Below are 26100 nucleotides of genomic sequence, written 5' to 3'. Positions count from 1 at the left end.
CATTTTAATTACTAATGTTTGAGTTGTTGTGGTGCTACACCTCAGTGATTTCAGAATAATAACCGCAACAGACCCTTCTACTGTGACGTCACGTTTGCTGTGTGCATCCATGAGATGGGACAAGGGCACAAGGTCCAGTGAGCTAGACAACAGAGAAAACTGTGGCCTTTTTTTTTTTTTCCATGTTTAATTACCCCTCTCTCAATACATTTAGAATGAGCAAAAAATATATGAGAATTTTGGCCATTTGGATGCCACTATCCCCCGCAGATAGCATTGAGCTAGGGCTTTCAGACCAGGGTAACAATACAGGATTGATTTATTTAACCTGGTAGTTTGTGCAATCTATTGGGTCACCGGCCACCCCACTAAATATTTTCCAGCTCCGCCCCTGGTCAGGTGATACGCGGTCACCATGGAGACGAGATGGTATTGGAGGGAGGGTGTCGGTGGAGAGGCTGGCTGCAGGGCTCAGGCGCCGAGGGCGGCCATGGCAGCGGCGCGTCGACACAAGCGTCTGCTGTTGAGTTTTGGAGGCGCGCTGGCGGCGTGCTGCGCGCTGGCAACCGCGGTTTCCGCTGGACTTCCTCGCTGGGTGGACGGGTCCGTCCTGTGCAGAACCGGAGCAGAACTCGTTAACGCTACTGGGAGCGAGCTCAATAAGTTCGTCGGGCGTCTCGCCTACGGACTCTTCCACGGGGAGAGAGTCAAGACCTGTGGCTTGGGCGGCAGGACCTCACGATTCTCAAGTACAAAATATGCGTACATCTTTACCGTTGAACTGCACTGCTATTGGGCCATTCAATAATTGGAAAATATTTTGGATGCACAATATGAAATTTTCAATTAATCCAAGCAAATAAATTGTAAATTTGAATTAATCCAAGCAAATAAATTGTCTTGAGAAATGCAATTGTCGTATAAACGCGATTCATAAATTCTAAATACGAAATAGCACTTTTTGTTCTTTCTTGTCTGTCCCAATGACCAACCTATATCTCAAGTAGCTTTAACAGATAAAATAAGTGTTGAATAAACTTTGTGGAGTAGGCCTATGATTCTCTTTACAAATTACTCTGGATAATCTAATTAGTCATCTTGAGAAATTAAGTTTCACCTCATCAATAATAAAAAACAGCAGCGGCTTCTTCAATTATTCAAAAACTTCTCGACACTAAAACACCATTATCCTTTATCCATAATGTATTTTAATGTTTATAGTGTGCAGTGCTATACATTATATGCTATACAGAATACATGATTAGGAAAACGTCATTGCAATATGTTTATCTTTTGAAAAAATCCTGGTATTTTGCCATGCTCTCTGCGCTCTTGACAAGAGGACAACTTGTGGACAAATAAGTGGAGCGTTAGATAAAGGACAAGTGTTTATTGTCTCAAGTTATATGAGAGCAGTGATCCAGCTCTAACAAGTTCTCGGTGACCTTTCATGTTTCTGCCTCAGTGCTTCACAACTCACTCAACTATTCTGGCCTCCACACTGCCGACAAGTCCTCACTGTGTCTTTAAATGTCCTCGTTGCGTGTGTTAAGTTGCATAATTTTTGTGCCTCAGTCTTTTCAGAGTTGTTGGACGCCATCCCAGCAGGTCTCCACGTGACCATCATCTTCTTCTGCGGCGCGTTGATTGTCTTCTCGTCTGTGTCCAGTGGCTTCTTCTTCTTCAACGCCTTTGGACGTCCTTACGAGACGCTGCACGGTCCTCTGGGACTTTACTTGTGGACGTCCATCTGCTGTGAGCAATTATGACGATCATAATTATTGTACATACAAAGTTTTCAAGTTGATAAACATTGCCATCTAGTGGCTTGGCATATGTAGGACACATTAATTATTGAAACACTGAATTTAATACTTCAGAATTGACTATTTTATTGTCAAAATCAAGTATTTTACATATTTCTCATTGAGATTTCTTTTCTCATTGACCTCGCCAACAAATAACCTGGCCAATTTTTACAAATTAAAAATGAAATGTGTCCATCGTAAAAACCTAATCATGCTAGCGACTCGTGCAAACACTTGTTAATTAATTGCACCATCAGCACCGTAAAATTGTTCACTAGCATGGATAGAAGAACAATTATGCATGTGTTAGATGGGTGAAATTTGGTAAGCATGTCTATCATAAGATACGTGCAAAACAACACAGGAAGCCTGCAATGTTGGCTTGAAGCAGCCATTTTAGCTTCATACAGGAATCCTTCAAGGACTAACATTAAAAATGTTATAATTTGTAGCAAATATATCATGTTCGGACATTGTCTTGAATCTGTCAATCATGTCTGGACTCCGCCTCCTGACAGGTGCGTGCAGCTTCCTCGTTGTGGTTCTGTTCGCGTCTGAAGTGAAGATCGACCGTCTGTCCGAGCGCATCGCCAACTTCGAGGAAGTGACTTTCGTGTTCCAGACGCACGGCGAAAGCTTTGACATCTGCTTCTGGATCCTCCTTCTTGTCTTCTTCCTGCATGCTTTCAACGCACTGATGGTCCCACTGGCAGGGATGAACTTCCCCATGTTGCGGCGTAAAGACTTGGACCCAAGCGGCGGCGCTGCCGACCTTATGTATTGAATCAAAATTTATTTCTTAACATGTCACAGCTAGATAGCTACTTAGCATCATCATCAGTGTTTGAAATCAGTGTTCCCGATTGAGACAAATTGAAACGCCAATTATCAATTCAAGCCCATAAATAATGTTTTTGTTACGTTACCTTTTTTTAAAATAATAATAGCGCTGCATAAAACTACTCAAGAAAAAAAAAAGCTGTAGCGTATGTTTGCCTTTGAGGGCCTAATGAGGAACATCAGGAAAATGGCCATTAGTCTTTGTGTAAAGCTGCAAACAATTGCAAGTGTTTTCAAACGTAGTGAATGTTCCGTTTTTTCCAGGGTTCAGTATTGCAAAAGTTAGCCAAAATGGTTACCAGACGTTTGCATGTACTTTTAAAATTCTCTTGTGACAAGAAAAACCACTACAAATGTTGCCTAATGTCAGAGCAAACATTCGTGACCTTTTTGCTACTTATGCCAACAGTCGAATTATTTGCTCCTCACTCGGATAGGGGCTTGTTTCTGGACATGGTTTTTGGCATAATGTAGCATTTTCATTATATATTTGTACATTTGACTGTACTGTTCAATAAATGGCTGAAAATAAAGCAGTGACGTTCCCTTGCTCTATTGTTTTTCCACTTTAATTGGGTGGTGGCATGCATATCTGTTGTATATCATTGGTGACCAGTCTGCTGTTTATGTGCCCTAACATCCATCCATTTTTTATGCCGCTTGAATGACAAAACAGAATTGACAAATTCTGAACATAGGTACTCGTGCAAACGACTGCTTGCAAATGTTTGGATTTATTTTCTAAAATTAGATCTGTGAGCCTCAACTGCGATATCTGTCTGGTAGGGTAGATATCTGCAAAACAGCAAATATTCCTCCGCGTAAAAAGGCGTGCTACGCCTTGGACTAAAAGAATAGTCCGGTCGTTTATTCCGAATATCACACTTAATACTCATCAAATGATATCAAAACAGTTAGACTACGAGTAGCCAACAATTGCCTGAATTTGCCGGCACGTCTGTAGAACGAATTGGTTTATCAAAACAAGAAATAAGACTTGGCCACAGGAACAGGAAGCGAGGAGATTCTCTTAGCGCCCGACTAGAAAGAAGCTACAATTACGTCTTACCGATGCCTGTACTATTTAGCGCCGCTACGCTAAAGGACACGTATCCACTCCCAAATACACGGTAAGAAAAATATAACAGCCAATTGCTGGGTAGGTTACGTATTTTTATTTTGTTCAGGGAGAGCGTTTGGGCGGTCTGGCGCAGCTTGAGGCCCTCGAGGTCCCCAGATGAGCTTCCGAGAATGCCTGATGTAAAAAGACTATCGCCTGTTGGAAAATGGCGACGCGGCGCAGGCAGGATCAAGGGCAGCTAGGCCATTAGCTACTGCATGCTAAAGTACTCAAGTACAGGACTCCCGTTTTTGTTTTCACTACATGTTTTTACGACCTATATGTCGACTTTGTCGGGACCGCTAAATATGTTTGTTTGTCCGGCAACCTTTCAACAGACTTTGGCTTTATTGTATAATGTTTGACCAACATTATCTGTAAATGGTGTATGAGGTTAATGCTAACCAAATCTTAAAGACAAGGAAATCAAGCCACGTTTGTTGTTAAAACCCCACCAGGCTTTCTATAATTAATTTGTGACGTTCTTATTGCCTGATTTGTGAAAATATCTCAGAGATTCGGAAATTATTAACATTTGCAGTGAAGCTCATGCTCAATATCTATCGTTGTGCTTAAATGACCAGTGAACTACGGTGACAAACATGCAACCCAGTAGTCTTCCAAGGTTTACACTAAGTACCACCGAGAAAGCAAATCCTTGGCTCTCCAAGTACCACCTTCATGATCAACATTCAACTGTAGTAGAGTGGTTGGCCAAAGTCTTTAACCAAACCACTCAGGTTTTATCCTTAATAAGAAGTATTTAATATTATAAATGACTGTAACATTATGCACAGGTTGAAAATGAACACTGCATTAAAATTTAAGCTGAAAACGAATTGCTACTACTAATAAGATTGCACATCAAATGCATTGCATGTGAGTCTATGGAAGAGGATTAGAGCCAGTGAGGAAAAAAAAGTGGGTCACAGAATTCTGACTTTTTTTTCCCCTCAGAATTCCCACTTTAAAGTGAGAATTCCCACTTTAAAGTCAGAATTCTGAGAATCAAGTCAGAATTCTGACTTTAAATTCGGAAAGTGGGAATTCTCACTTGATTCTGACTTTAGAATTCTGACTTTGTTCTCAGAGTTTGACCTTTAAGTGAGAATCCTAAAGTCAGAATTCTAATAAAGTCAGAATTCCCCCGTTTAAGTCAGAATTCTGATTCTGACTTGAAAGTCAGAAAGTGGGAATTCTCACTTTAAAGTCAGAATTCTGTCTTCAAATGTGGAAATCTCATTTTAGTCAGAATTCTGAGGGAAAAAATAGTCAGAATCCTGGGACCCACTTTTTTTTTCTTCACTGGCCCTAATCCTCTTCCGCATAAGTCAAATACAAATTTTGTTAAAATAATTTGTTTACAAATTAAATAGCAAATATTACATACATACAAAGCTCATTCATCTAAACTGTACTTATACGTACTGTACTGGATTTCTTAAAGTGATGTTTGAAGGCCAAGGCAGCTTTAACCAATCTCATCACACTGAGTGAATTTTAGGATAACTGACTCCTGAGTGATTTGCTCCTGAGGCGGTCATTAGCCTCGGACTCGCATACCTTTCACAACTGCGCACTATGAATGCTTCTAAGATGTTACCAATAAAAGCGTGAGAACATACACTTTGAGTGTTATTAGTTTATTATTAGTTGGTGTAGTTAGTTTGATCATCACATCACATTTATGAGCAATTTATTTAATATACAGTTAATCCTAAATAGCTTCAGATTGACAGTTTCTAATATTTTCACTCATTCAAACTAATAGTGATGGATTCTGAGGAGAATGAGGTGGAAAGCAGTAGTGATGCAGGCCCCGCTGGCATGGAGGAGCCGTCGGAAAGCGGGATGGGCATGGAGTCGTCGGAGGCCATGTCAGCTGACAGCAGCGACGCTGCTTCCTCTCACGCTCAACCACCCGAGTCGGACTGTCATGTAGGACAGAGCTCCGAGGGACTTGTGGTAAGATATTGCAAGTAATGTTTAATGCGTTAGGAAAAGGTTGATGTGCTGCATGTCCAATAACTAGTCGTGAAAGCCAAAAAGAAATGATCAAAAGTGATAAACAAACGGGGAAGTGGGGTCACTACACAAAAACCTAACTTAACTTAGGGGACAACAAAATAGACGTTAAAGTACGCTGTTTAAAAACAAGAATCCTTTTGCTTAAAAAATAAACACGTCTCCTATGAATGTTGAGCTTACTAAGTGATGACATCACCTCTATCCTCCAAGGTCTTCATCCCGGAGACAAGCTCCAGCACGGACGTCCGAGTGTCCTCCGTTCACCTCCCAGATTCTTCTTCGGTTGCCCAGTCCACCAGCGTTTCCAGCGTGTCCACTGTGACTCAGTCGGTGCTGGTGTCCGAGTCGGCCCAAGTGCTTGTTCATTCCAGCGCCGCCGCGTCTGAAGGAGCCATGATGGTGTCCGACTCCACTGCCTCTACCTCATCTGACCTGGGCTCAGCCATTGACAAGATCATTGAGTCCACCATTGGCCCTGACATCTTGAATGGTATCTCCACGTTCCTATCTTGCCGCCAAACAGACAACATAACTTGTTTTGATTGGATTGCTGGCAAAAGCAAATATGTTTTATTTTCACTCCTCTTTCCAATAGGGTGCATAGCCGTAACCAGTGCAGAAGACAGAGATGCAGAACCAACGCAATATCTCATACTACAAGGTCCTGAAAATGTTGTGTGTGAATAATTTGGCGCAGCAGTTAGTCTATCTGGTGTTCACATCTGTGTCTCCTTTAGGTGCTCCGATGGTAGCCCACATGTCCTCCTCGGTCTTGTCTGGTCGAATAGCCACCGAGGCACTCTCCGAGGGTCCCACGTCCACATGTCTGGACCAGGGAGACATGCAGAGGAGCCCTGAGCCCGACCAGCCCGACGACCAGCCGGGACACTCTGGCTACCCAGAAGACAGCAGCAGTCATCCTGATCAGCCCCAACACTCTCACCCATCCCAGTACCTGGACTGCGGTGCAGATGGTCCAGACCAAACAGGGGAGTCCTCCCCTTCCTACGCGGAGTGTTCTGAAGAACCCGACCAGACGCGCTCCCAGTCGGGCTTCCCCGACTACAGTGGCGACAACAGTGACCAAGACCTGCCCGGATACGTTGAATGTAGCAGGGCGGATTCAAACCCCACCAGCCGGGGCAACTACGTGGTGGAGTGCAGTGCCCGCTATTTGTGCACTGTGGACGACGGAGAGCGGCCGCATCACTCGCGCGCCTACATCGACAGCAGCGCGGATCACAGGACGCAGATGAGCCGGCAGTACACCGCTGCTGCCGATTCTGAGCAACCCGAGTGTTCCCGTTACCGGGCACGTGATGACGACGACGACGAGCGGACTCAAGATCCCGATCAGCCACAGCAGCAACCCCAGCACTCCTGTTATACGGAGAACAGCAATGGCCCCGATGCGTCCCTCTATACTGAGGACAGCTCCTCGTCAGACCACCCTGTGGCAGACACGGCAGATTCAGGGGGGGTCCCAGAGGTGGCGGAGTGCAGCCAGAGCCAGCTGAGTCTCTACATCAGCAGCAGCGGCACCTACACGGCCAACTACAAGCCAGATGTTGCGCCAAGGTGCTCAGCCAGCCGGGACGACCCTCGGCAGGTGGAAGCCGCCCTGGGCCAGCGAGAGAACGCGACAGCCGTGGCTGAAGGCTCCGGAGACCGGCCGCCCAACCTGGCTGAGCTGGAGGAGATGATGGAAGTTGTGATTGTACAGCAGTACAAGTGCAAAATGTGTCCGTACAAGAGCGTCTCCAAAGACACGCTGATTAACCACATGCGGGAAAAACACTTCAAACCTTCAGGTAGGTCAGCATGGTTAAAAAGATGTTATGTGAGGGCCAATGTCAGCCAAAGGCGCGGTGAACGTAAAAGACTGATATTTAGGTGTGGTGTATGTTATAATCCTCATATAAAGTTTGAATTGATGACCCCTGTTGTGTGTTAAGGGGGTTTGCAAACAAAGCGCAAACGTGGCCGGCCTCCCAAAAGCGCCACGGCGGCTACTCAGCAGGCAGACCAAGGGAAGAAGGAGGATGTGGCGGCGGAGAGGAGAGAAATGCAGGCGAAGGTATCCGCATCTCATCAAGATCAAGAGGATGACGACCAGGAAGACCAGATTCCAGACGCTGGTGCTATTGATGATTCTGAAGGTCAGTGTTAACAGTTACAGCCGTCTCAAAGAGTATAGACGGCTTGCTAAAATATTTTTTTTAAATGAAAAATCGAATGTTTTGCAATGCTTTTTGGAGTGTGACTGTTATGTCTACCTGTATTTTCTTAGGATCTTGATCTTCCTGATAATTGTGGTCATAAAAAAGGCGCTTATCTCTAATCTCATCTCTGCTAATCTGTTCCTCAGAGGACAGTAACTACAACCCAGCTGAAGAGGACTGCCACGGAAGACTACCTGCCATTTTGAAAAAATACACTCCTCCGATCTCTTCCTCCTCTCAAGGTCGTCCTCAGCGTAAAGTTGGCCGTCCAAGGAAATACAACATCCTGGAAGAAGATGACGACAGCCAAGGTGGGTGGTCCCTTTCCCAAAGATCATTAAAGCACTGGTGTGAGTAACTTTTCTCGAAGTTCTATGGCAAAAAAGTCAAGTCAAGCCCCAGTGCCCACGCAATTACAAGCAAACTAGACATTACTTTGGGTTAATCCAGTCATTTGTCAAGTCTTTCATTAGCTTGAGCCAAGATTGACTATTGTTTCAGTCTAGCCTTGCTGGTGGAGTCCCATTCTCTGCCTAGTGTGACCCACCTGTGTATTTGTTCCTCTCTACAGAGGCAGAGAGTTTAGCGAAAAAGCCAAGAGTGAATTCCGACGCCAGCGCAGCAGACCAGGCGAGCTCCTCGGGCTTGGACAACGACAGCAGCGCTCTGGCGGCCGACAGGGACGAAGAGGTGGAGGTGGTGGTGAGCCAGTCGGACTCGGAGAACAAAGACCCCTCGTCCAACTCTCCGCAGGAAGAGTTCTTTCAGAGGAAACGAGGACGCCCCTCAAAGTGCTTTCTCCGCAAGAAATACAAGAAGCATTTGAGTCGCAAGTAAATGTCTTTCTTCATTTTTAGCTGCACGTCATCTTTCTAGGTTCAAGGGTTCTTCTCGTTTTCTCTGCAAGGAGAAATATTAGGTTAAAGAACGGACAGGAGGTCAAACGATGGACAAGAGCCCTTAGTGCTAGGGCGGGCATACTAAATTGGATATGCCTAGTAATGCCAAGTTTCCTCTTTCAGTCGGTACTACAAATCCCTCAAGCCGCTCCTGAGACCTCACAGCTGCTGGATCTGCGGCTCGCGCTTTCTCACGCAGGAAGATCTGCGCTTCCACGTGGACTCCCATGAGGGCAACGAACCAGAGCGCTTTAAATGCCTCCAGTGCAACTACCGCTGCAAGCGCTGGTCCTCGCTCAAGGTCCAAAGGCGTTCTATCACACGCGTGCCCTTCAGCTTGCGTTCGTGAGTGTAATGTCGGGTACGCGTGTATGTGTTTTGCAGGAACACATGTTCAACCACGAGGGTACGAAGCCGTTCAAGTGTGAGAAGTGCGAGTACTCCAGTGTTTACCGGAAAGATGTCATTCGTCACGCCGCGGTTCACGACAAAGAGAAGTAAGTCTCACCGGCCAGTGTGCACCAGAGGTTGGCAAAGTAGTCAAGTAGTTACGTTCTCAAGAATTCTGTAGTAATTGTTGCATTCATTTTGTTATTTTTCCTTTTTTATTTCTTATTGTTCTTTTTTATTTTTCCAATTTTCCCTCTAAAACTGGTTAGTAATTAAAATTCATTACACCCTGGAGTGGTTGGCAGCCCAATGTAGGAAACAATCAGATTTAGTTTGTTCAACAATTGGTTCATTAATTATATTTCAAAATGGGAAATGACTTAGTTTTGTAATAAACATTTGTCTTTCATTTTTGGGATCAGCTGTCTGTTTAAAAAATCCAATGGAGTCTTTGCCCAACCCTGGTTTTGACTATACTACATGAATATATGTTTTGACAGTTTCTAACTGTATTTATTTTTACACCCACCAGGAAAAAAAAGACAGATGTGGTAAGTTTTGGCAATTCAATTTAAAAAGTTGTGTCTTCACTGTCTGTCCACACATTGTGTGAAATTATCTTACTAAATCAACTATTCCCAAAAATGTGTTTTGCCTTTTAGACGGTGGTGACGGTAACAGAGTTCCCGTGTCCTATGTGTCACAAAGTTTACCCCATGCAGAAAAGGCTGACTCAGCACATGAAGACCCACAGCACAGAGAAGCCTCACATGTGTGATAAGGTCCGCCGAGCCCAAATGCCATCATGGCATATTAGCACGCCAATGGTGGAAAAGTATTGTAGTGCCCTTTGAGGGACTGCTCAGCTTTTTATTGTCCTGTCTTAAAAATGTGATCTGTTTCTTTTTGTGATCTTTCAGTGTGGCAAATCCTTCAAGAAGCGTTACACATTCAAAATGCACCTCCTAACGCACCTTCAGAGCGTGGGCAACAGCACGTCAGTATTCTTTTTGTATTCATAGTGTGATCAAAAGTATAACTCCTTATTTTCAAATAGTTCAGCCAGTCTAGGTCCTAGACATTTGTCAATTTAGAACTGTATTTCACATATACACTGCCATTCAAAACTTTAAATGTCACTTGTTTTTCCCCTTCTAAAAAACACCTTTTTTTTCATACTTCTTTTTATTTCCAAGCTCATGAACGACTCCTAGATACGTTTTGCTCAGTGTGTCAGGACTAACCGTGCGTGTTGCGTTTTCATCAGTTTCAAGTGTGAATACTGTGACTACACTTGTGCCAACAAGAAGCTGCTGCTGAACCACCAGCTCTCCCACACCAGTGATCGACCCTACAAGTGCGAGCACTGTAAATACACTACCTCCAAAGAGGACTTCCTCGTGTCCCACCTGGCTATTAAACATACAGGTCAGTTTGATTAGATGTAAACAGACCATTGGTTTTTGGGCACTTGGACCGGCAGGGTTCTTCGTTTCGGCTGCTCTGTAAATATGTTTTTGTGTAGGAGACAAGCCCTTTGCCTGCACTATGTGTCACTTTGGGACCAAACATCGCAAAAATCTGCGGCTCCACGTGCAGTGTCGCCATCCGGAAGCTTTCGAGGAGTGGTCTATCGCTCACCCGGCAACTGAGACCAAGCCACGTCGCAAGCCTTTTTATGCCCTGCAGCACGTAGAGGAGCAAAAAGAGCAAGACGAGGGCGGCGCTCAAGTCGTGCCAAACGGCATTGTGAGTCCACATGGCCGCTTTGAATCAGATTTTCAGGCATGAGGGAAACAGGCAACCATGCTCTTCTGTTTTTACATCTGTCAGGTTTCAGTGGACCCTGCAGCTCTTGAAGCTATTCAGGGGATGGGAAATGCGTCAGTATCCCAGGATGCACTGGGAAACACCACCATCATCTATGAACATGGTTAGACACATTGGCATTGCACAATATTGAACCTCTTCTTTTACTTGTTTTTCTGAAACAGCCATAATCTCTTTTCCCGTGTTACCTCATTTAAAAATATTGAAAAAAAAAATCTGTCGAACACCAACTATGGGGTTGTCCACTGTATAGAATCTGAATTTGACCTGCAACAAAACAGGAGGGTTAAATCTGCTCAGCATTGGACAAACTGAGTAACTTCATATGGTGCACCGTACTTGAAGAAAAAAACTGAAAGAAGTATTTGCGTCTTCCCCAGCTGAATCTGGTGAGCTCTCTGCCCAGAATGCCCTGAGCCTGCTGCTAAATATGAGCAACGCCCGGGAACTGGTCGGAGACGCCTTACAAGTTGGTGACACTGCTCAAATAGCAACGGTACTTGTGACCTTAATAATCCTTCAACCATCATGACATTGATTGTGCTCCCCAGGTGACGGTGCTCAAGGCCGATGGCAGCACAGATGTCAAAGCTCTCGAGAAAGAAACGTGGAGCGCTATTTCGGCGGCATCGGGTCAGGCCCACAAAGTTGTCACAGTCCACGTGTCTGAGAACGGTGACACCGTTTTGCAGGAGGCCTATGAGGCAGAGACGGAAGAAATCGCTCAGATCGGCATGGAAACCTACACGGATGAAGGGGAGTTCAATGTGGTGGAGCAGGTGACCGAAGAAGTCCAAAGCTCTGAGTGCAGGTGAAGGAATGATTTCAAATGACTTTTTGTGTCTTTTCGGGCATGGCTTTGTGAATTTTTTTTCTGTGGAGAAAAAGGTAGAGAAAACAATTTTTCTCTACCTTTATTTTTTTTTAAATCCTTAACTCATTTCCAAGACTCTTACATTCTTTCACAAGTGCAAAAACTTTACAGCTACAAAATGTGGGTACAACAGTAACACTGACTACATGTTACCAGACGCGAGCTTGCTAGCAAAGTTACCTTCAAATTTGCAGCGACACCCTAGATCGAAAATCTTCACATCAATATTGACACATTGGAGCCCTGTGAAGGAAGGCTGAAAATCTCTCAAATGACTTGAATGGGAAAGCTTTTTGACCTGAAAATAGTTAACAACCAGGGACGTATTGGTCCCAAAATTCGGCCCTGGAATTTGAGATAAAGGGACCAATGGTCCAAAAGCCAAACATTAATTAGTTCTTCTGCCATGTGCTTAAGCTCTGAACACTAACCAATGAGCGGTGACAGTAAATTTAGGTTACATCTTTTTTGTAATATGCTAAATACATTTTCTAATAATTTTTTTTCCCCAGTAATGAGAACACCGATCAGGTTCAGGAATCTGAGGAACAGAGCCTGAAGAGTGACAAGTTCTACCTAGCTTCTGGTTTGCCTGACGGTGTTTTGCAGGTGGAGGTAATATTACTATTATTTTATTTTAATTTTTTCAAAAAGACAGGTTCACAGTGAAACGGTGTCGCGTTTTGTTTCACTTTCAGCTCAGCAGCGAAGCACCCTCATCTCCTTCTGCGACAAGCTCACCCTGTGTCAGCGGCAAGAGGTTCTCCTGTCGCATATGCACGGAGTCTTTCCACTGCCGCTCGGACATGGAAAACCACAAGCGGGCGCACGTGGATACCAACACCTTCAGGTGCCATGACTGTGACTTCACCTCAAGCTCCTGGCCCGAGGTTAAGGTAGGTACAGAAAGCCGCATGGTTAACAGTAGTAGATGTTGTATGGCATGGCAGCTACACTTGGACAAACTTGGGTGAGTCTGAACTTGGATCACTTGCAAGTCAAGCTGCTGAGGGCTTGAAACGTTCTTGCAAAGTTCCAAAGAGTTTCTCGTAAACTGCCATGAGAAGTTAAGCTTTGGAAGTTTGGAGTTGACATCAGATAAGGTTCCTTCTACAGTTTGGGTAACTGTAAAATGATTTTTTTTTCCTTTCTTCAGGCTCACATGGAGCTGCACTCGTACTTGCGACCTCACAAGTGCCTCAACTGCAGCTTTGCCTCCAAGAACAGGAAGGACCTGCGCAGACACCTGCTGACACACACCAACGAGAAGCCATTTTCTTGTACACTTTGTGGACAGAGGTAGGAACAAAAGACAAAACCTTTTTTGTTTTTCTATGAATGAAATGAATGATTTCAATTTAGACAGTTTCTACCTTGCCATTGACTGGCGACCAACCCAAGAAAGTATATCCTGCTTCTGTTCCATTATTATCTGGGGTGTATCTAAAACCCCAGATCTAGAAATCTGACTTCCAAATAAATTTGAATGAATCGATTAAAGTCAAATGATCGCCCAGCCGCAGTGTATATTTGTGGTCTGACGAGCACATGCTTTTCCAGCTTCAATCGCAACGGCCACCTCAAGTTCCACAAGGAGCGTGTCCACAACCAGAAACAGGCCAGCACGCGCAAAAGCCGGGGTGCCGTGTCCCAGCAGACCATCGTAGTCAATGGCGACGAGGAGGCGCTGGCCACGCTGCAGTGTAAAACACCACACTTGATGCATCAACACAAAACTATTTGCATACATCACATTCAAAGCTCACTTTTGGGTTACATGTACCTTGTGTATTACAGCCTTGCATGCCCACCAGGCAGTCATCAGCACAGATCAGCTGCAGGCTCTGGGTCAAGAGCACATCATCGTGGCCCAAGATCAGTCCCTAACTGACCAGGTAGTGCAACCCTCGCGTTCACGCGAAGCTACACGTATGATAACATCCTTGTTTGCCTCCATCAGGAGGAGACCACATATATCCAGCAGATCACAACCATTGACGGACAGACGGTCCAGCACCTCATGACTGGAGACAATCAGGTCACCGAGGTGAGGAGCTGGAGATCTTTTGCTTGACTTGGATGACTACCAAACTATCATACTCAGAACCAACTTGCGCTCACCGTCTTTAGGTGCAGTACATCATCTCCCAGGATGGCGTGCAGCACTTAATCCCGCAGGAGTACGTCGTGCTCGCAGAAGGCAATCACATCCAGGTGAGCGCATGTCTCGCTTGACCCGAGGGCTGTGCCTGATGCTCGCGAGACTCATCTGCTGCTAATGTCCGTCAGATACCAGATGGACAGATCATCCAGTACGAGCATGAAGAAGGCTTTCTACAGGAGCAACAGGTGATGCCATAAAGCTGGGCTCGGCTTTGTTTAGATTTCCAAGTAGTTACTCTTGACTCTCTTTGGAATGGATTATCATGCAATTGGATGCCTCTGGACTCAGGGGACCAGTGTTCCAATTCCAATCTTGAATGTCCGGGTGGGTCATGCATAACATACCCAGCCACTAGGCCCACTTCCACGACATCAGGGGTTTAAAAACTGTGCCAAACACATCATCGTGGTGATTTTTGTAATTAATTTTTTATTAAATATCTCAACAATATTCTTGAGGTTTTGTGTTTTTCACTAAAACAGCAATTCTTCCTTCCACTTCTTTCTTTTTAGATGGCGGTCAGCACCGACAATCCAATCCAGTACCTGCCCGCTGCTGCGTCAGAACAGCAGGCTCTAGAGACCGCCGCCCACTCTGCTGTCACAGGTCTGCACTCTGATTTGACAGATTTATTGATTTATTCTAAGATGTGCAGCGTGAGTCACAACATGGTGACTGCTAATGTTACATTCAAACACGCAAAAAAGTGACAAGAATAGGACATTCCTGGCTAACATTACAAATGCATGCAAAGATTAACATCAGCGGCTTTTTTCGTACAAAGTTGCTCCAGCGGCTAACTATAAATTATGAAGAATAAGTAAACTGATGAAAACGAATGGTGCTTTACAAGCTAAAGTTGAAATGACACAGGGTAAAAAAAAAAAGCATTCAAATCAAAATTATGACATTCATTTTCTTCACTTGGAGTGCAGAAACTCCTCAACTGCCTCTTTTAGAAACTTCAAATAAAACATAAAATTGCTCCATCGTCAACATTTTTTTAAATTTCATATGATGTGATCCAGTAGATCTTTAATTTGTAAAACTTTAATCTCAAATGAAATCAATTTGACCCCAATTTTATGTTTCAAATAAGGGAATTGAAAAGTTTCCCCTCGATTTCACAAAACAGACGGCTTGATGTTTTGACTTCTTGACCTTCATCGGTGATTCCCAAACTTTAACCACCTAAAAAAAGGACCTTACTGTCCAAGCACAGTGACATGAGCAAATCCAAACTCCATTTGTCTGTTGCAGCGGTAGCCGACGCGGCAGTGATAGCGGAGGCGCAGGTTCAGGAGGTTTACACAACGGAAGCTACGCCTGAGCAGATGGCGCAACTTCAGCAGGAACAGGAGCAGCAGCAGCAGCCACCGCCGCCGCAGCAGCAGCAGCAGGGCGTCCACTATGACATTATCGCTTTCACTGTAGAGTAGATCTGCCGTGCCACCTATCTGCTTGTTCATGCAGTTTGTCTGCATTTTTTGAGCGCCGCATTGTTGCCCCAAGGATTTGCAAAGTATACAGGGCAGTTTATGAATGTCTTTTTGGGAGAGAAAAGTGTCTTGTCTATTTAAGTTTCTTCGTTTTTAGAATGCCAAAAAGATGTTAATAGAAAATGTTGTACATAGCTTTGACTTTTGTTGGTTTTTTTTCTTCTGGTAAATCTCAAGTTTTAAATAAGATACATGCTAACACCAAAAAAAAAAAATGAAAAAAATATTGGTTTATATATGTAACATCTATTTGAGAAATAATTCTGGGGGAAAAAAAAATAAGACCAAAATAAGCACTGGACATTTTAATCTTTTAATCATGTTTCATTTTTTTCATTTTCTACAAATAACATTCATATTTAAATTTGGAGAATTATGTTAATGGTTCGTAATTAAAAATAGTAAAATCAGAGAAACAGATCATTTTTTAGTTGTCTATTATAGTTTCTTCACAGAGCTGTACATTTTCTTTTTCATTCATGTCATTTTTTCTGATAAACTGGTTTGATCAACCTTCCCTATTGCTATGATTGGGCAATTATAAGTTTTTAATAAGCTCTGTACAGTATTGTAGTCTACCGTATAGCAATGTGGTAGCTACTAATAAAAGAACCGTTTTAAGCAAGATGAATAAAAAGTTCCCAGATGTTTACAAAAAACTGCGACATTCTTTAGTCAAAATTGATGAATTACAGCACACCTAATTTGCTTTTATGGTCCTTGCATTAGTTTTGAAGGCAGCTCGCCACATATTGGGCTTCCTGTGTTGGGGTCACTTCTCGCCATAAATCCTTATTTCAAGCACTGACATTTTCGTTCTCCTTAAGATTAGATGTATTAAAAAAGGTTGATATTGCCTATACGGGTCTCTTTATTTGTTTTTATGGAAAAATAAATTGGTATGCGGGAGGAAAAATAATTTATGTTGCTTTAGCTGTGTCATACTTTTGCCAAACTATTTCTAAAACGTTCATGTGTGTTTAAAATGTGTTGAGAGGCACAAGAGTTTGAATACGACACTAAAAAGTCCATGTCGCCTTTAAGTCTGTCTAAATGCTAAAATGGGAAGTCAATGTCATTCTGTGCAGCTAAACTAAATGGAGAACTTGCTTTTTTCTGTTTGCAAGGACAAACGAGAAGAGGAAAAAGCCCAAAGTGTTCTCATGATATGAGATTTAAAATGAAGCTGCAGTTTCTGATCCTTCTTTCTTTAGGTGAGGCACGACACTTATTATGTTCTGTTGTTCTCTGCTTCTTGACTAATGATATTTGTTCCCCAGATGTTTCTGGATGCATCGGCCTGCAGATGGTACAAGAGTTTGATGACATTTACCTGAGACTTGAGTTCCCGCCACTTTACAGAGGATATGTCAAGTCGTGCTGCAAGGTGTTTTCAAACGGGTGTCAAACCCTTCTGGACAGTACAGGCTACACCGCCGACTTCCTGAGAGGAAGAGTGAGCTTCACGGAGACAAACAGCTGGATTGAGTTCAAAGTGGCTCAGGCACAGACGGCAGATGAAGGCTACTACAGATGTGTGCTGCTGGGCGCTCCCACCTACATTTACGCGGATCAGTGGTTTTATGTCATTGGTAAGCTTTCCCTTCACACAACTATAGACTTTTTCGTGATGACTAGACAAAAGCTGATTTCATATGGCAGAAAATGATCAACTTCCACCTGACCTGAACATCAAGAAAAGCTTGTTGTGGATATCCTTAAAGGATTTTTTTCTTAAAAAGAAAAAAAAGTAAAGCAATGGCGAGCTGTTGGACAGTTGTAAATTGATGCCAGGAGCCCTCGACCCTTTTGCACACACTGAGGAGCTATATTTTCATATTTTTGTCAGGAACCTCAGCTGACCAGGACAACCAGTACCGGATTCCGTTGCAGACCATAACCGAGAGCCCGGAGTTGATCGGGACTCAAGTGGCACAAGTGACCAGTGACCATTTCATGTATGCACAACTACAGTGACGGTTTTCGGACCTTCTGTCACTACTGACAGAATCATCACATGGAGTGGTAGGATCTGTTTAGTGGTTCGCATGGCTCTAAAGCTTTGTCCCTTTTAGAAGCAGAACCATTTGGACTTTTGCCACCCTCGCTGCCATCATTATGATTGTTGTTGTTGCCTCAGTGATCGGAGCGCTTTGCTTCAGAAGCAAGACCAAATCCAAACACTTGGGTAAGCTTTTCATTTGTTATAATAATAATAATAATAATAATAATAATAATAATAATAATAATAATAATAATAATAATAATAATAATTACCATTTTGACTGGTCACTAATCACCAACCAGTTTGATCAAGCCAGCCAATGCCAGGACAAATATAGACACTCATTGGGCCGATTGCCAGTCAATCATATAATAGTTCACGCAATCAATCAAACCAATCTTTTCTTTTCCATCCTCACTGAAGCCAACATGCTTACATTGTTTATTTTTATGAGTGGAAAAACACTCAACAGATGGGAACAACATGCAACCTTCACACAGGAAGGCCTAGCCCAAAATTTGTTGACCGCTCAAACACCATGCTGCCCACTGTAATAAATTTAGATCAATCAACATTAGTTTTCTCCCCTGAATTAATCCACTGGTTTCATTGTAGGCAAGTGTGCAAAAGCTCCACCTGAGTCATCCAAAGAAGACGCCATAGTAGGTGTTAAAAGAGGAACACGACCCCTCTGACTCAGTCTTTTCTCCCTTTAAATTAAAAAAAAAGAGAACTTGTAACAAACACATTGTTTGCGCTTATAGGAGACGTCTGACGTCATCTACACGACAGTAGACTTCCCAAGTGAGCTGTACGCCATGGGAGCACCTGATGCTGGTGTGGTAGAGTATTCCGTACTCGCTGTCCACCGGTGAATGTGCTTGCAACCGCAAGGGTCAACGTTAGGAATTTACATATTCTATATAAAATTGACTTTTGATTGTATTTGTATCCAAGATTCTGTGTACCAACCCACCAAATGGGGAAATTAAACACCCAAGTCATTTTTATTGTGCCCTGACCATTTGAAAAAATAATTGCTATAAAGGTGTGGCGAATTGATCACCAGTATTAGTGACAATTATCTTTAGCTAATAGCATCATCAGTGTTAGTTTGTGATAACGTTCAAAAAGAGTACGCAACAAGAGTAAATTGTTGCATTAAATTAACATTTTCCCCCCAAATGAGTTGTTTAAAAACAAATTAATATTAATTATTTAAATTAATTAATATGGCTTCAAAATCCCAATGTTTACCATTCTATAATAACTGCCATCCACCATGCAAAACATTTTTGATGTGAAGATGTTATTGTTAGTTTTCAGGGATGTTTTCCGGTTACCAATGTTTTATTTCAGTTGATCTCTGAAATAACTTTTTTTTAATCTTTTGGATTTATTGACTTTAGCAGGCTAATTCCAGTTTAAAGACTAAAGAATTAATTTGTGTGCTTATTGTTCACCATGAGACCTTTTTACAATCTAAGCTCTGTTATCATGTCATCTTTTTTCTTCTTTGAGTCTGGTTACTGGCTACGAGAAAGCCGCTCGATATTTTATTCTTAGTCCAAGCTTTTGCCTGTTTTTCAAAAATCCAATAGATTTAATAGTGGATTGAGTGTCACGTCTGTGACATTTGAGTGGAACAATGACAAGCCAGATAAAGATCATGTTTTGCTCCCACTTCACTGATAAAATCTGACACACTGTATGACATTCACGACAAAAACCGAGGGACTGTTCCTAGCCTCAAGTGGTTTACAGGATCATTGTTTTGATGTATATTTGAGTGATTTTCGTCACAGTTTTGTAGCATTTATGGGTGATTGACGCTATGCTAACTGATCAAGAACAAATCTAGCTATAAAATAAAAAGAAAAATGTTGATATTGTCTTTTTCTGATGATAAGCTTTTCGTGTCAGGCTTACCTTAAATCAGAGCAAATAGCTTGAAGACATTTTTGCTGAGTCATATAGCTCAATTCTTTTTTTTCTTCCTGTCAATGGCTTTTGAGAAACACAGCTTATTAAAAAAAAAATCATACTAAAAAGAGCTCATTTTAAATTTCTTTTTCAATAGTATGTTTGATATATGTTAGCCATCAAAAGGAAGAACAACTTTTTTTAGCCTTCAAATAATGTAATACAGTGAGGGCTAGTATATCATTTCATCTTTTATTGGCAAGATCAGTGTACAGTCCTGTGATAAATTAGCAACATACAGTACAACAAATACTTTAATGAGTCACAAAACCTTGAATGTGTCTGACGTGGCTTCTATGGCTCCTTGAGGCATGAAGTGCATGACTACAATTAAGACAAGTCAAATGTGTTGTGCAACTGACATCAATACCATTTACATTTGCAAAATGGACAGACAGGTGGTACTTTGCCCAACGCTGCTAGTATATACGTAAAGAGTCGGCAGGATGTGTTTTTCGTCCCCAAAAGTCTTGAAAAGGATCCTCTGGCCCTTTTATTGAAAGTCTATGTTCTTGTAGTCTTCAGTGCATCTGTACTTGCTTCCGGCGTAGCGGGTGCACACCAAGTGGGGGAGGCAGGGGCACGTGTGGTGCTGCCTTTTGCCAAAAAAGGGCACCTGCATGAGTGCAAAAATGAATCCAAGAGATAAAATGTGAGAAGAAAAGCATTATAATTTGTCTGCTGGCCTTATGTTTTCATTGACTTAAACAAATAAAAATGATATATGACGGTGATAAAAATCCGATGTGAGAAAAAAGAGGGTGGATTCAGAATCATCTGATTAAGACACTGCAATTATAAATATGGACCAGTGTAATTTACAAAATTGAAAAAATATATGCAAGTTTCTTTTTCAAATTGATTGAATAATCCGTATACAGTATACATACATACACCACATACATACAGTGAGGCCCGAAATTCTTCATATCCCTGGGCCGGGGTATGAATAGCTTTGAGCTTAACTTTTGGCCTATCCCAAATAGACTAGCTAGAGTTACAGCCCGTATTTCTCATACCCCTGACTGTAAATACCTGACGTTGCTGTTTGAATGATGTAGGCCACAGCGCTCAATAAATACCTTCCTTACATGACATGACTGTCTGCGTGTCCCACCTTGTGGCTCAGCGGGTGGCATAGATCGCCTTCGGTACCCCTCGGGATGCACATCCTCAGGCCCCTCAACCACAGACTGACGGCACAGCACAGACCCAGGCCACATTGCATGTCTCGCTCACAAGCCTGGAGGGAGACACAACTCAGTCACACCACAGATGTTAATCACGTATATCGCGCTTTACCTATCATGCCCCTCACGGGTGAATCCAGAGGGCAGCCATCCTAATTTAGGTTATCTTTTTCGACTGAAAGCACAGTTCTAAGTGTGCATTTCAGGCTAGGATTCTTGCATCCTGCATTTTTTTATGTGCACCCCTGTTTATGGAACTGGGTTGTGACAAGAGGAAAATGCCAAACGGACTGCTCTCCCTGACCTATGATGTAAGATGCTTTAGTTGAATTGCACCCACGCGCATTTTGTATGGTTTCATCGCTCTGATCTATTTACAAGCGGCTATTAACTCTAGCCAGGATATCCTTACCTCCGGTGGACGTAAAGGAAGATGAGGATGTGGTCTCCACGCTGTCATGCGTAATCACTTTTCATTTAATAGAACAAGACGTGTGACTGTGCATGTAGGCATCTATTGCATTGGCACATGGCACATCATCTATTTGTATTGAAGCGGATCAAATAAATTGGAATGGATAAACTTTATTTGCAGGGTGGCTTCGCCGTATTAATATTGACACATTTGCACCAATGCAGCACAGCATATACCTGTCAATGGAAATGAAACCAGGATTGCTTGACAAATGTACCCAATAATTCACTAATTCGGGTGGATTCATGGTTAGTGTGGTGAGCAATGGTTACTCTGGCTTCCTTCAACATTCATTGCAGAACAAACAAACAAATAAATAAATAAATAAATAAATAAATAAATAAATAAATAAATAAATAAATAAATAAATAAATAGACATATGTTAACTCTAAAGTATTATATGTACTAAATGAAAATGTAAGAGAAGGTAAAAAGATTAGATTAGTTTGTAGATGATGAATAATTCATTGCTGCCCCTTCAGGTGTGTGCAACTTTGCCACTAGGGCGGCAGTATAATACAGTCATGGGGAGACAAATGAAGAAGAGTGCTTTAAGTCACCCAGTAAGCTGCAGTAAATAAGGTGCATTTGCTTTTCTTTTCACTATATTAGACAATTAGAAAAATCCCCCATATATTGCAAAACTGAAATTACCATCTACAGCAAACATGTTTCAAATCATGAAACTTTGTACCGGGACATTCTTTTGGAGGTAACAAATGTTTGATAAATATTACCCAAGAATATATTTCATTGTTATTGTTTGAATTATTACAATTGTGCAAAAATGACTTCCAAAAAGAAATTAAATGGAAAATATATGCACATATACCATATATATATATATATAAATAACTCACTCCTGTGATGACAGCTCCTTTGGACCAGCTCACAGATGCCAGGAGGAAGGACAGCAGCACCACTTGGAAGCTCATGATGAAATGGTTCCTCTTATGAAGCTTTCCAGCAGTCACTTGGGTGCGTCTCCCGGCTCCTCTCTTTATCCACTCGGGCTCCCTCACCTCACCTCAGCTTACCTCCCGCCCACTCAGTGTGTGAGGTACCCCCACGGCCACCTCATCAGATGCTCACAGACAGGAATCCATGCATTGACGGACAGAGGTTCCTCTGTTTTTGAGTTTTCCAAACATCTATTTCTGTGAGAGACTTGTTAAATTGAGACAGGCGTGTGCCCACTCCGTTCTAACTAAAGTTTGAATGTAATTGGTTAACTCTAAACACAGCCACAGCCCATTTGTAAGGGTGTGGACACTTTTGTAATTACATTCTTTAGCCATTTATTCTACTAAACCTCATTTACATTCTTATTGTGTTCATTTTTATTAAAACAAAAATTAAATGAAATGAATAGGTAAAATAATCTGACTACCAATTGTTCAGTGAGCTGAAATTTGTTCCGTTAATTGTCAACATTTAAGAGAATTTTTCTCACTGATTTTGTTTTGGTCATGATGCTATTTAGTTGAGCAAATAAAGCAAAATTTATAAAATGTATGTTAGACTTCAATGGCACACCACTAGGAAAGTGTCAGATTGTAAATTGTGCAGCACTGTGATTGTACCTTCAAGATGTGATTTATCAAAAAAGGTTAGTTGTTCAAATACCTTTGAGCCAGGGGAAATCACAAAACTATGGGTCAGATCTACACTTGGGGTTTGACTCTTTTGAATGATCTAATGTTGTTGAGATGTGGCCAGATAAACAACTCTATGTCATTGATGAAGTGTGTTTGTGTGTGTGTCTGTGTGTGTGTGTGTGTCACCTTTTGATTGAGTGTATAGCTTTTGTGAGTATTATTAGGATGCGAGCCTGCCGCAGTGCCGCTGATGGATTCCTTCAATGTACCAGCCACATAATCATATCGAGTCATTTCTGCTCCGTCAGCAGCGCCGCCACTGAGGAAGAGCGGGGTCTTAAGGCTGACTCGCCCTCATAATCAATCAACATTACACTATACAAACAAAACGCTCTCGGTTTATGCCCATCACATTAAGGCAATACCATATGATCAATGCGAGGCCTCATGTGAGCAATAGTTTGACATTCTCATGCTGACGTCTTAGAACAGTGGTGCTCAAACTTTGCACCAAGTAATGCCCCCCCAAGAAACTTCAAAATCTTCAAAATACAGCATTATAACAAACAAACAAACAAACAAACAAACAAACAAACAAACAAACAAACAAACAAACAAACAAACAAACAAACAAACAAACAAACAAACAAACAAACAAACAAACAAACAAATTGTTGAACATTAAAAATAGATGTATTGTACTTTAAAAACAAATATAACTGAATTATAAAATGCTCCATATCAAAAAAGTAAAAAGGACTGAATTTATTTCAAAAAGTGTTTAAGCAGGTTGTGTTTACAGCTGATGTTTGACTATATTCATCTTTTAAATGTATTTTTTAATTAAATAATTCTTTTGCATACCACCAGAGAAAGCCCAAATACCACGAATGAAGAGATTGGTGATAAATGAGAGTATTTTTTGATACTTTCTACTTTTATAGGGAAATATTTGTACCTTTTCATCTTTAAGGGAGTCAAAATCAATTCTTGTGCTTTTACCATTTATTTATGTACTTATACTTTAATGTCGAGTGTAAGTACTTTTGCCACTCTCATATTTGTATAATGTATGTCTTGTTGTTAAAAGAATAGTAACCCTTACACTTCCAAACCATCAGATTAATTTTGTCCGCTGTTTGCCAAAACGCGTTTCTTAACTTTTAGGCCCTTGTGCCGAGTCGTAGCTGTGATCACGTGTAGAGTCAGCTGATTCAATACCGGAAAAGCATCACAACACCTACTAGTTTTCTCATTCTGGTCAATATTCCTTTTCATAGCCTTATTGCGGATGGAGTCAACATTGGAACAACATCTTGACGACACGTAAGAGATTAATAGTCATTGTTTAACTTTGTATGTTTAGTGTTTACGCAAGAAAATCTCGATTTGTTTCCTCTTTCGTCGCTTGGTTCGCAGCATGAAGAATCCAGCAGTGGTCGGGGTTCTTTGTACGGACGAGCAAGGACACAACCTGGCATGTAAGTCAACTTTCATGTTTAGACAACTTTTCCTGGTTCAGTTCAAAAATTGGTTTCAGATCTCCACGATTTTTTTCGGCTCCAGCTCTCCATTTGTCCACGGTAAATTGCCAGCAAAATTAAAATTCTCTACCGCACACATAATAAACATTATTATTCTCTAAAATTGGCAACTTTTTAATTCCTGCAGGGGGGAAAAAATCAGTAGTGTGTATTTGTGTGTTTGTGTGCACGCTCGCGCCTGCGTGAGAGTATTTTAGTTGCGTATGAGTGAACTAAATTGAGTAATTTGAGAACAATTTATCAGTGTTAGCATAGAGTATTTTAGTTGTGTATGAGAGTGAACTAAATCGAATAGTTTGAGAACAATTTACAAGTGTGTTAGAATTTCAATTAATATGAAAGTTGAAAGTATGTGAAACCTATTTCAGTATAATAATTTATGTGAAGGGAAAACATCCTTTAATAAGTATGAGGGCCTTTTTGTGATATGTGTAAGCTTTAATGCTGTCTGATGTGTGTTGCTGACATTTGTCGTTGTTCCTTGACCTCCAAACAGGCCGCGGATCGCTGTCGGATGAGCAGGGGGGCGTAGTGTCCGTTTTGGCCAAACAGGCCGCTGCACTGACAAGAGACCCCACGGACACGCCCACCGTGTGCCTGGAGTCTGACTCTGGGTGAGTGCCGCTGACCCCAATTTTGTTAATCTGTCTGAATTAAATTACACAAAAGATTGAATATTATATTTTACAGGATGTGGCGGAATAACAACGTCAATATTGGTTTGAATTTAGTTTGTGTGGCTATGCTGCCACCTAGCGGGAAGCTCCCTAAACTTCCAGTGACGTTTGCTATTTTGGAAAGTCAGCTTCTGTGTTTTTTTAATATAATAATGAATCAATAACATTTATGTTGCCCCAAGAGCAGAATTTTGATCAGTGTTTCCATTTTTATTTTGTTTCATTCCTTTGGTGGTCCTTTAGGAAATAACACATTTAGACTAAAGTGTTAATATCCACATTCTTTATTTTATGTGTTACCAGGACAATTAAAGAATAAATAAAGCATTGTGGTTTCTCCCTCTATGATTTTCAGCAACATTTTGGTGAGGAGTCATGGGAGTGTCACAGTTGCCGTTCACAAGATTTCCTCCTGAAAGCAATCTGAGATGTACAGAAAATACTGCAATATTTGTATGTCCCAATCATGTTTGTCTTTGACCAAGTGTGTCAGTCTGTAATTGTTTAAGGATATGTACAAAAGCTGCATCTATGAACAAAGATGCATATACTTTCAAAATAAACTTGATGATGTGTGTCATCTTTTGAGTCATTTTAGGAACTTAGGTATACTGAACGTGCAGTCTGTGTCTGCATATCATAGTTAAGAAGATATACACAATATACAAGTATATTGTGAATATCTTTTGTGTGTGTATGTGTATATACATATATTAAGTAATTTGAGATTTTCACATACGACTGTTTGGAAGCGTTTAACTCAATGTCCTGCAAGAACCAGTTTGTCAGAAAATGAACAATCCTTTCAAAGAGGCTTTAGGCCAGTGCTTCTCTTTTTTTGGGGGATGAAATTATTGTGCATTTTATTTTTTTTTAAAAATGGTGCTTTGGCACCGTCCTTCTGTTGGCCGCTTGCTATTCCCCGAGCAACCTGTCGGTGGTCTCAAGGTCTA

The 26100-nt window shown here is 41.7% G+C and overlaps 5 protein-coding genes across 8 annotated transcripts; 4 read left to right on the top strand and 1 right to left on the bottom strand.

Annotated features, from left to right (window-relative positions):
• The first annotated feature begins 146 nt into the window (after positions 1-146).
• On the top strand, positions 147-3201 carry clrn1 (clarin 1). The gene is made up of 3 exons (XM_088357686.1): positions 147-749; positions 1576-1755; positions 2327-3201. Exons 1-3 carry the CDS (start codon positions 416-418, stop codon positions 2590-2592), a joined length of 780 nt encoding a protein of 259 aa, XP_088213812.1. The 5' UTR covers positions 147-415; the 3' UTR covers positions 2593-3201.
• A 356-nt stretch (positions 3202-3557) lies between these two features.
• Positions 3558-16534, top strand: LOC148401998 (zinc finger protein 335-like). Of its 3 annotated transcripts, none has more exons than XM_088357248.1 (29): positions 3558-3778; positions 3836-4002; positions 5540-5733; positions 6007-6286; positions 6392-6457; positions 6534-7607; positions 7752-7955; positions 8165-8329; positions 8590-8851; positions 9041-9218; positions 9302-9414; positions 9840-9858; positions 9970-10089; positions 10228-10304; positions 10575-10735; positions 10833-11056; positions 11141-11240; positions 11518-11606; positions 11689-11948; positions 12524-12626; positions 12710-12907; positions 13168-13310; positions 13572-13714; positions 13809-13906; positions 13972-14058; positions 14142-14225; positions 14301-14360; positions 14688-14781; positions 15436-16534. In XM_088357248.1, exons 2-29 carry the CDS (start codon positions 3987-3989, stop codon positions 15612-15614), a joined length of 4791 nt encoding a protein of 1596 aa, XP_088213374.1. In that variant the 5' UTR covers positions 3558-3778; positions 3836-3986; the 3' UTR covers positions 15615-16534. The 3 variants fall into 3 exon arrangements, with proteins under 3 accessions (XP_088213374.1, XP_088213391.1, XP_088213382.1); XM_088357265.1 differs by having other exon boundaries at positions 3836-4508; XM_088357256.1 differs by lacking the exon at positions 3836-4002 and having other exon boundaries at positions 3559-3778.
• A 68-nt stretch (positions 16535-16602) lies between these two features.
• On the top strand, positions 16603-19560 carry LOC148401997 (uncharacterized). Of its 2 annotated transcripts, none has more exons than XM_088357674.1 (6): positions 16603-16888; positions 16955-17266; positions 17524-17632; positions 17753-17862; positions 18295-18341; positions 18444-19560. In XM_088357674.1, exons 1-6 carry the CDS (start codon positions 16747-16749, stop codon positions 18552-18554), a joined length of 831 nt encoding a protein of 276 aa, XP_088213800.1. In that variant the 5' UTR covers positions 16603-16746; the 3' UTR covers positions 18555-19560. The 2 variants fall into 2 exon arrangements, with proteins under 2 accessions (XP_088213800.1, XP_088213792.1); XM_088357666.1 differs by having other exon boundaries at positions 17750-17862.
• Positions 19561-19865: 305 nt separating this feature from the next.
• On the bottom strand, positions 19866-22431 carry prok1 (prokineticin 1). The gene is made up of 3 exons (XM_088357710.1): positions 22189-22431; positions 20780-20905; positions 19866-20278 (listed from the first exon to the last, which is right to left on the bottom strand). Exons 1-3 carry the CDS (start codon positions 22261-22263, stop codon positions 20156-20158), a joined length of 324 nt encoding a protein of 107 aa, XP_088213836.1. The 5' UTR covers positions 22264-22431; the 3' UTR covers positions 19866-20155.
• Positions 22432-24095: 1664 nt separating this feature from the next.
• lamtor5 (late endosomal/lysosomal adaptor, MAPK and MTOR activator 5) lies at positions 24096-25727 on the top strand. Its single transcript, XM_088369387.1, has 4 exons — positions 24096-24252; positions 24346-24407; positions 24967-25084; positions 25503-25727. The coding sequence occupies exons 1-4, from the start codon at positions 24218-24220 to the stop codon at positions 25561-25563; spliced, it is 276 nt and encodes a 91-aa protein (XP_088225513.1). The 5' UTR covers positions 24096-24217; the 3' UTR covers positions 25564-25727.
• Positions 25728-26100: the final 373 nt, after the last annotated feature.

This window comes from Syngnathus floridae, chromosome 2 (assembly GCF_059516105.1).
Source record: "Syngnathus floridae isolate MCC-2025c chromosome 2, RoL_Sflo_1.0, whole genome shotgun sequence".
NCBI lineage: Eukaryota > Metazoa > Chordata > Actinopteri > Syngnathiformes > Syngnathidae > Syngnathus > Syngnathus floridae.
Note: the sequence above shows the minus strand (reverse complement) of the source record. Positions and strands in the feature narration are given on the sequence as shown.

Bases quoted from the DNA above. Each gene is read 5' to 3' on its own strand.
- clrn1 (XM_088357686.1), top strand. From the start codon at position 416: ATGGAGACGAGATGGTATTGGAGGGAGGGTGTCGGTGGAGAGGCTGGC. The intron at 750-1,575 runs GTACAAAATATG...TTTGTGCCTCAG, and splicing joins CAGGACCTCACGATTCTCAA to TCTTTTCAGAGTTGTTGGAC. The intron at 1,756-2,326 runs GTGAGCAATTAT...GCCTCCTGACAG, and splicing joins CTTGTGGACGTCCATCTGCT to GTGCGTGCAGCTTCCTCGTT.
- LOC148401998 (XM_088357248.1), top strand. The intron at 6,287-6,391 runs GTATCTCCACGT...TCTTTCCAATAG, and splicing joins TGGCCCTGACATCTTGAATG to GGTGCATAGCCGTAACCAGT. The intron at 10,736-10,832 runs GTCAGTTTGATT...GTTTTTGTGTAG, and splicing joins CCTGGCTATTAAACATACAG to GAGACAAGCCCTTTGCCTGC.
- LOC148401997 (XM_088357666.1), top strand. From the start codon at position 16,747: ATGTCATTCTGTGCAGCTAAACTAAATGGAGAACTTGCTTTTTTCTGT. The intron at 17,633-17,749 runs GTATGCACAACT...TGTCCCTTTTAG, and splicing joins GTGACCAGTGACCATTTCAT to AAGCAGAACCATTTGGACTT. The intron at 17,863-18,294 runs GTAAGCTTTTCA...GTTTCATTGTAG, and splicing joins GACCAAATCCAAACACTTGG to GCAAGTGTGCAAAAGCTCCA.
- prok1 (XM_088357710.1), bottom strand. From the start codon at position 22,263: ATGAGCTTCCAAGTGGTGCTGCTGTCCTTCCTCCTGGCATCTGTGAGC. The intron at 20,906-22,188 runs GTGAGTTATTTA...GTCTCCCTCCAG, and splicing joins AAGGAGCTGTCATCACAGGA to GCTTGTGAGCGAGACATGCA. The intron at 20,279-20,779 runs GTGGGACACGCA...GCACTCATGCAG, and splicing joins GCCACCCGCTGAGCCACAAG to GTGCCCTTTTTTGGCAAAAG.
- lamtor5 (XM_088369387.1), top strand. From the start codon at position 24,218: ATGGAGTCAACATTGGAACAACATCTTGACGACAC. The intron at 24,408-24,966 runs GTAAGTCAACTT...ACCTCCAAACAG, and splicing joins GCAAGGACACAACCTGGCAT to GCCGCGGATCGCTGTCGGAT. The intron at 25,085-25,502 runs GTGAGTGCCGCT...TATGATTTTCAG, and splicing joins TGCCTGGAGTCTGACTCTGG to CAACATTTTGGTGAGGAGTC.